The 9,072-nt window shown below is 26.5% G+C and overlaps 1 protein-coding gene across 6 annotated transcripts in view; it reads right to left on the minus strand.

Moving 5' to 3' along the window:
* The window catches only part of LOC100872535 (synaptic vesicle glycoprotein 2B), a 13,728-nt gene extending 4,936 nt beyond the window's left edge, over window positions 1-8,792 (minus strand). For 2 of the 6 annotated variants that reach the window (XR_015292338.1, XM_086909266.1), the window contains exons 1-11: window positions 7,837-8,792; window positions 5,562-5,844; window positions 4,393-4,540; window positions 4,142-4,322; window positions 3,734-4,055; window positions 3,506-3,664; window positions 3,315-3,403; window positions 3,079-3,243; window positions 2,899-3,018; window positions 2,441-2,824; window positions 2,168-2,359 (exon numbers count right to left, since the gene is read on the minus strand). Coding sequence is in view for 4 of the 6 variants with exons in the window: in XM_086909266.1 (XP_086765392.1) it covers window positions 2,179-2,359; window positions 2,441-2,824; window positions 2,899-3,018; window positions 3,079-3,243; window positions 3,315-3,403; window positions 3,506-3,664; window positions 3,734-4,055; window positions 4,142-4,322; window positions 4,393-4,540; window positions 5,562-5,828 (2,016 nt within the window). In the remaining 2 variants the exon portion in view is untranslated. Of the gene's footprint in view, window positions 1-1,932; window positions 2,360-2,440; window positions 2,825-2,898; window positions 3,019-3,078; window positions 3,244-3,314; window positions 3,404-3,505; window positions 3,665-3,733; window positions 4,056-4,141; window positions 4,323-4,392; window positions 4,541-4,732; window positions 4,870-5,561; window positions 5,845-7,189; window positions 7,395-7,836 lie in introns of those variants that run through there. The other 4 variants (XM_031917354.2, XM_086909265.1, XR_015292339.1 and 1 more) reach the window with 4 other exon arrangements.
* Between the last annotated feature and the right edge of the window lie 280 nt (window positions 8,793-9,072).

Genomic DNA, 9,072 nt, shown 5'->3' on the forward strand with positions numbered 1-9,072 from the left:
GTCGATTAAAATATATTATCTACGACGATAAATTTAATATTGTAGCAGTACGATTTAATTAAATGAAACTGCGTGTGCCAGCAATTTAAAATAATTTATTTAAAACAAAATTTCTAGAGACCTTTTATGATAATATTTATTATTAAAATCTATTGATTTTGATTGGTTTGAAAAAAAAAAAGAAAGAGCCAATATTTTCATTCATAGTGATTATCTTTATAACTTATAATGCTAGCACAGACTTGTTTCATTGTCAAATTCATAAATACAATTTACAGAAGTAGAAACGAACAATTTTTTTAAATATTAAAATCATTACGTTATAATTTTTTTTAATAAAAAAATAGAATTATTATATGGAAACTTGTGCGAATAATAAAATAATTTCAACTCGTTTCTACTTCTTTTTAAATAACACTAGCCATAGCACTCGATTCATAATATTAACATCTTTTTTTTTCTATTTTTATTAGATATCAACAATTTGATATGAAAAATTCACTAACCATGATGGGACGTAAATTTTTATATGATTAAGTTTGCCAACAGCAGTTTGTTTTTATCTCACTAATAAATTTCCTTAAATACTTAGTAATATACATATTTTAAGTTTCAAATATATAAGAATGAGATATTTCAATAATCATATCATAAAACTTATTTTATATTCTTATTGCCTAAAAATAGTCATCCGTTCTGAGGAACCAGTACTTTTTTTAGCTTTGGCATGTTATCACGGTTTCTTTTCCGCAATAACAATGAAATTCTAGCCAAGTATAGATTGCAAAATGCAATTAGCAAGTTTTATAAATAAGATGATAGTATATATTCTTTTTGTGGAAAATAATGTCATCTACTTCGTTTGAAAGTATCAGAAAGATTGACGCGTTTTTTTTTTAAAGTTTATTCGCATTTTATAAGCTTAAACATGATTAAAAGTTGACTAGAGACGATAATCTCTCAAATTTATAATAAACGAAGCTAAAGCTTCCATCTCTCGATTCCAACTCTTTAGTTTTGAGGGAATTTACGAACGGCAGCATTTACATGGATTGCATAATGCTTTTTAGTCAAATCTAATATTAAGAGTAAATATAAGCTAGTTAATTTTTAAAAAGCAAAAGTATACTGAATATAACTTTGCTTGATTACCTTTCTTTCACAGTAGAAAGAATTTGTTACTCGATTCGAGGTTCCCTATCTATTCTCTTAGAATATGTAAACGTATATGTATATGTATACATATATTTTTAATTTTTCAAATAGCAAAAGCATATTTAGCAATTGTAAATATAAAAATTTTCACGATACTGTCCTTGGCAAACTTTTTCAATTGAAATACTTAAAATGTAATAATTTTGGAATCATGCATAGTCTATCTAATCTAGTTGTAAACAAAAAAATACACACTATAAATAACATTCTCTATTTTTCTATTCCAAATATTCAAATGCATTTTTAATAAGCAAAATTTCCTAGTGTTTAATTTTTTGTTATATTTTGACGTATCAATATGGATGAAAAATTTCACTTTTTTTTCATCCATTAAAATTGACACGTTTCATGGCTATTGCCTTATTAAAATAACTTTATAAATATATGTGCATTATACGTCTTTTTTTTTATGAAGAATGAATCGAACAATGACTTTGATGTTAAATGGAATAAAATCTTGGAGTATAAGTTTTACATGAAATTTCATCTAATATGATTTAAATATTAAATCTCCATATACTTTTTACTTTTTTCTAAGATTCTTCTACTATAACAATTGCCTTTAACAGCATTTAAAACACACATATTAAAATTTTATAGAAAATCCATATCGTAGCGTACAAGATAGTTAATTTTGAACCTCTGTGCGCTTAATATAGTCAAATTTTTATGTAAATTACGATTTACCGTTTCATTTAGTAATTTAGGATATGCCACTTTGTACGAAGTCACACTTCAAAAGAAAAATAATTATTAAATTTATAAATTTAAGAATTTGTCGAAAACATTTCATTTTATAATGTTTGTCCAATTATTCCTAATAAAAATTGAACTTTTAGATTTAATAACATTCTCACGAAATTTTTTATATCATATAAGAATATCAAATGAAACTATTAAAAGATTAAAAACGTCTTTTATATGATACATCTCTGTTTTTTTTTTCACTTACTCATAATATCCTTACAAGAAAACTGTATGTGTATGAGGCAATTTGAATGTTGCAACACTAGCTACTAATAACGGTAATGCGGTTAGCAATGCAGGCGCAATAAGAGGTGCGCTAACTAAAGTTTTATAAGTTGTAGTTCCTATTAAACCACATATTCTTATGACGCCTGCTATAAAACCGAAACCAGTACACCTGTAAAAATTAATATTACCTTACTATTAATTTTTTTTTTTTAATTTTCTTTAATGAAATAAAAGTCAAAACGAAATTTACCTTAAATGGGTTGGGAAGCTCTCAATTGTAACCAATGTAAGAGATGTCCAAGCAATAGCAAAAACTGCTATAAAACCACCTTCAAAACCAAGCACTGCAGAACTATTTGTGCCCACTAAAATTAAACATAAAGCAGCTATTGAGGAGAAAAATAATGAAATACCAATCATCTTTGGCCGTTGAAACACAGTTAATGCTAGCCCTGCTAAAGCAGCAGCAGGTACAAAAGATAATTGAGCAACAAGATGACCATGTAATGCTTCTTCTATGTAAATATTATAATCCAAATCGAGAGTCGGACACGGTCCTCTTAAACTTAATTCTGTATTATTTTCAAGTGTACAATTTGTAAAAACTTGTGCAGATAGATCTGTATCTACAAATCTAGAAGAATAGATAATCATATATATTTTACATTTAAAAAAAAAACATCAAATATTGTCATTTTAAATACATACTTTGAATGCACAATAATACTGTGTGTAAAATGAGTTTTACTAGATTTTATGTTATTAAATTCTACAGATTGAAAAGTACAATTATCGAAATCTACATGACTGAATACCATTTTACTGAATCTGAAATAAAAATTCTGTTATAAAACCAGGTTTAATTTTATATACTTTTTCTCTACTTACTTGCAATTCAAAAATGTTGAATCTTTATATTGACAATTTTCTAAAGAACCATTGAATGTTTTTCCTTTGTATATTTCATCATGAAATAGAACTTTATGAGCTTTATATTCTGTAGCACGCAAAAGTTTAAGATATTCGGGACACCATACCATAAGACCATATAATCTGAAAAAAAAAAATAAAATCAGAATATTGAAAAATAAAAGATAAATGAAATATTTAATAAAAGTACATACCCAAATGATACAGTTGACCAAATAATTATAAGCACTACTGTGACGCGCAAATGAGGCGACACAAATAATTCTAAAAAGGAATTCCAGAACTGAAAATTTAAGAAAAATTAAATGTTAATTAAATGTAAAAAATTAATGGTATATTAAATTTTGTAAATTATATTTAAATAAAAAAATACATATATTCATACCATCTCAATGGAATAAATTATATCAGCCAAAACACTAGTATGATTACTAGGAGATGGAGGTGCTAAACCACGAGGCCTTTTAGTTGGAAGCTCTAATTCAGAAAGTTGATATTGTGCACCTGTTGCACCTTTCCGCGTATTATTTTTTTTATATATTTTCTAAAAAAATATAATATCTTAGATATAAAAAAAATTTTTTTAAATACAAATATATATAACAAAAAATACCTGGTAAACCATCATTGCCTCCACATCTCTACCAACCTCTACCAAATATCTTGGACTTTCTGGTAGAAAAATAAGCCCAATAGTAGAACATAATGCAGGTAAACAGCAAAGTAAAAGAAAACGATGCCAAGCACTGAAATGTTCTTTATTTTCAAGAACTACCATTTCTCCAGTTGTAGGAACTACTACCCATGCTAGAAGAGCTGCATATACACCTCCCAATGCTCCTGCTGCTACTAATAAACCAACCCATCTACTTCTGCTTAATCTTGGACAACATTCTGCGAGGTATGTAAATGCTAATGGTAAAGATCCTCCTACTCTGTGAAATAAAATGAAATAAAATGTAATTTTTTTTTTATGAAATTTAAAATTTATTTAAATACAAAAAGAAAAAAAATTTCTTACCCAATTGCAGAACAAAATCTAGCACACATAAAAGTTCCATAAGTTGGCATAAAAGTTGCAACACCACTAAATAAAGCATGAACAGCCATTGCAGATAATAAAGATCTTCGTCTACCAATTCTATCTCCCAAACCACCCCAAAATAGTCCACCTAATGCAAGGCCCATTAAAGTAATATTACCTAAAAGAAAAGAGCATAAGAATAATTATTACATTAAAAATATATTATACAAAGTAAAATAAAAACTAACTGAGCCATCCTTTTTCATTGTCCTCAATGCAAAGTTCAACTTCAGCACTTGGTAAAATATATGGTACAACAAAAAATTCAACAGTATCTGCTGCAAGACTCAAACCTGTGCATAGAGCAGCTAATAATTGGAAGTAACCAACACCAGCCTGAAAAATAATTAACAATTTACATATAATACAATATAAGATAATAAATAATCAGGCATTATTGTTTATTAAATATAATTTTATTTAAGCAATATAAATGATAAATAATTGCTATACATTTATATATTTTATAAAAATATACATGTATAGCAATATAACCTTCAAAATATAAATTATAGAAAATCTATTTACTGGGAAATCATTTAGATAGCCTGGTATCTCTCTTGATTCATATTTTGTTTTTACAATTGATTCATCTAAAACTTCATCCATATTGACACTTTAAAAAAATCTAAAACACTGGCAGTGAAAAGGTAATTAAGGAACTAAAAAAAATAACTTGAATAAAAAGGACGCCATTTACTATAGGTTATGTTTTTGTTATTCGATTAATCAAAATTTAATATTTCATTTCGATATGTCGAAGAAGCTATAATAGCTAATGTGAAAATAGATTTTAAATTTATATAAATTCATTGATTTATAATCAACTTCGCGCTTTAAAAAAGCATTTTAAAAACTATTGATCGATAATCGATAATTCGACAATCGCAATTGGCTTGCGATGTAATTTAAATTTTAATTAAGTAAGAACTTTGATACAGCTGTTAGTATTTTTAGAATTTTGCAATATTTTATTAATTTTATTATTTGCAATGTGCATAAAATTAATTTTTATTGCCAATATATAAAATGAATATATGATATAATGGTATCTTTTCTCTTTTTTTCTTAGATTTTTATAAGTAATATTATACATTTTATAAGTAATTAAATGTAAAAACTACAAATAAACATTCTAAGAGTTTATATAAATAGTTAAATATAAAAAATAAAATTTATAATAAAATAATTTTTCTAAAAATTGTTTTTTCTAAAAAAAACCTTTAGAATTATATTCAACTGAAACTAAATTCATTTTAATATAAACACTTTACTCATTTTAATATAAACATTTTAATATAAACACTAATATATATGTTTGAAGTTAAAAAAATGAAACGAAAATAGGATAACACACCTGTTTGATAGCATCTTCGTGAAATTGTGCTAAAAGTGTTGCATCCGCAGTGGAGTCAATAAGATCATGTTCAGCAGAATCGGCTGAACCAGTGTTCACATTTGCAGTGTTCGTGTTCGTTGGTTGAGTCGTCATCTCTTCAGTATATAATCCTCCTCTAATATTTAACGTACGTTCTCCAGTTCCGGATATCGTGCCACCACCGGAAGATGCAAGACCACCCCCGCTGCCAACAAGCCACTGGCTTTCCTCCTCCGACGAGGGCATCACTGCCACAAACCATCTGCAACATCATCAATGACCAGCACGATCAACAAGAGTCAACAAGTAGTAAAATATGTAAAGTTGAAATTTTTTTCACAAATTTTTTTCTCTGCTATTATATTAATATTATTATATTATTATTATATTATTATATTAATTATTATTAAAATGTATAATAAGCATTTGATTATTAAAATTGAAAATCATTGTTCTAGAATTCTTTTTAAAATTATTTATTAATAATTCTGTGAAAAATTAGTGATATCTTTTTTCTTTTAAGAATATTTAAAGAAATATATTTTAACATAGAATATATATAGAAGAATATTCTATTATTTTTATAACTTTATAATTTAAGAAATTATTATTGAGGTATAAGAATCTTTTCGAGAATGTTTGAAAAATCTTATCTATACGTAATAATATTCATCTTGCGTCAATGTAACGTCATTAAAGATTTCATTGAAGCATGTATTTTTGTGGAATTTATTATTACAGTTACAAGCCTTGGAACGTGTCATCAGACACACATGATGGCACGTTAATTTATCGATTCATGTTCACTCATATAAGTTGATCATAAACGCCTACGAATAAAGCTCGTGTATAGGGTGTGTATGTAGCTTTATTTAAATATACACAATTACACGTGTCAACCTTGCATCAACGAGGTGGAGATTGTTAGGTATAACAGAGTTTGCGTTTCCGCAACCTTTTATGTTTCTTCTTTGACATTTTTCTCGTTTTTTCCTTATTTCTTTTTATTTATCATAGTAAATGCAATATATTTCTCTCTTTATTTATTTTTAATTTTGTTTTCATTTATTTCTCTCATCGATAGATAATAAATCGATAAAAATGAGAAAAACTTTTTTACTGTTTATTAACTATAACTTATTAATGAATTAATTAATTTTCATAGTTTCATAGCTACATAAAATAAAAATCAGATATATGTGAATATACAGTGAATAAAGTAATCACATAGTAAATATCATTGAAAAACAAAATATAATACAAATAATATATGTTTATTTTCATATTCTGATCACTCGATCGATAATAGTATTGTTTTTAACATATACTCTTATTTAATATTTATTGTATAATTATTATAAGAAAATATTTTCTTCTTAAAATTCGAAAAAAAAAAAATGTTTGATGCAATAAGAAATTAACGAATATTCAGATTACAAGATGTTCGCGAAAAATAAATATTTATCAACACTTTCATGTGATAAAGCAGACAATGCCTACATATACATTCAATTTACACAACGTGTATATATAAAAACGAAATAGACAAAACAATTTCAAACAAATTAAAAAAAAAAAAGAAAAAGAAAATCATTTAATTTTCTTACCAATATAAAAAACGAAAAAAATAAAATATCCACGTTCCTGTTTGTCTTTGTATTCTTTTCAATTTTTTACATTGAATTGCACACGTCTTATAATACGATGAATATAAATATATGTATATTTTCTAATGAATTGATTATCATTTGTCAAAATGATTTTATACACTGAAATAAAGTCACTTAGTATGATAAATATAACGATTATGTTATGGGAATGTTGTATTGTAATGTAGCTAACAGATAAGAAACAGAAATGGCACGTGGTCTGGTAACGTATATGTGTACTCGTTAAATTTCCATAGCTTTCGTAATGCATAACAGAAATTTTGCGAGACTCGTCGGATGCCGTGATCAGTCTCTGACTCTGGCTGACTGACGCAAGCACCCTGTTCGCTTTACTTTGATATTCGTATGGAAACGTCGACATCCGTGCGCAATGACAATCATTATAATACGTATAGACTTCAACACGCGCATGATAACTATATTTAATTGATGATTAACGTTAATTAGAAGATATATATAAGATTCGTATATATTCTTCTATATAAATTTCAGTAGAAATATATGATTATTATTTTCGATATTAAATATAAAATATTTGTATGTTAAAATAACTTATTTTAATAATGTAATATATTTTTTCGTACCTGGTTAATAAAAGATTTTTGTGAAACGTAACACCTTCTCCACGTTTCTTCTACAAGCAAGTATTTCCATTTCGATTTTTTAAATGTGTCGTTCAACGACAATTAATACATTCAATCCAAGACATCAATTATTGATTGTTCTGGACAATTTTATTTAAGATCAAAGTTATATTTTCGTTGATGATAGATACACTTGTAATACAAAAGAGGATAATTTTGCAGGTTCGATAAGTAGTCACTATCGATGTTATCGTATCAGTTGTTTCTGAAGAAACTGTAATAACAGCTGTTTACCGCGTTTACATCATCATCATGCATGTAAAGCACAGCTTGTCATGTTTAAATGTATCACCTTATAGAATAATAATATATCTTAAGATAGAATTGACAGCAGAGTATTGCTAGAATAATATTACTGTTCAATTGGAATTTCATTCAGTCAAAAGTAGATTACTTGCAGAATTTGACTGATTATAACTCAATTATAATTTTGTGATATTTGATTAATATAGCATTATCTCAGCTAATAATAATTATATTCAAGTCGACAATTTTCACAAAACGTATCTTGCAAAAAAAAATATCACACATTTGTCTTTATGATTAATTATGAAAAATATACTCTCATATCGGTTTTATTTTCATATGACACCTTACACCTTTAGATTTTTGCGCGCGGTGTTAATATCTTAGAAATCAATGAAAGGACGACAAGTCGAAAATACGAGAACTCTCAAACTTTTTTGGCAATAATTACTTTGTTTTCTAATTTCTTTATATTTCTATAACTTCACATTTTTCGATTAATATCTTTAATCGAAATGATTTTGTAATATCTCGGAGTTAGATGTTTTTTTAATGTTCATGAGAAACAAGCAGCTTTGGTAACATTTCCATAGTATGAGACAAACAACACTGCGCGTGTATCGATTGAGAGAACAACTACGACCAGTTAGAATCACCTTCGCTCTATAACGAATATATAACGAAACCACCACTATATTTCTCCTCGACCCTTGTTCGACGTCAACTCGACGAGTGTTTGTAGAACGGCTCATACATGAAGATCTTCCAAATCTGGATTTTTTATTAGCAAGGGTTGTCAATCTATCTTCTTATTGCTTTTAATTTTTTGATTAAATTATAATCAATTTTTATGGATGAAAACTTTAGAATATAAATATTTACTCTTTTCGTAAATTTTATTTCGTAAATTAAATTAAAATTAAATTAAAA

Source organism: Apis florea, unplaced genomic scaffold, assembly GCF_048593485.1.
Source record: "Apis florea isolate Af1SG1 unplaced genomic scaffold, ASM4859348v1 contig_3081_pilon, whole genome shotgun sequence".
Taxonomy (NCBI): Eukaryota; Metazoa; Arthropoda; class Insecta; order Hymenoptera; family Apidae; genus Apis; species Apis florea.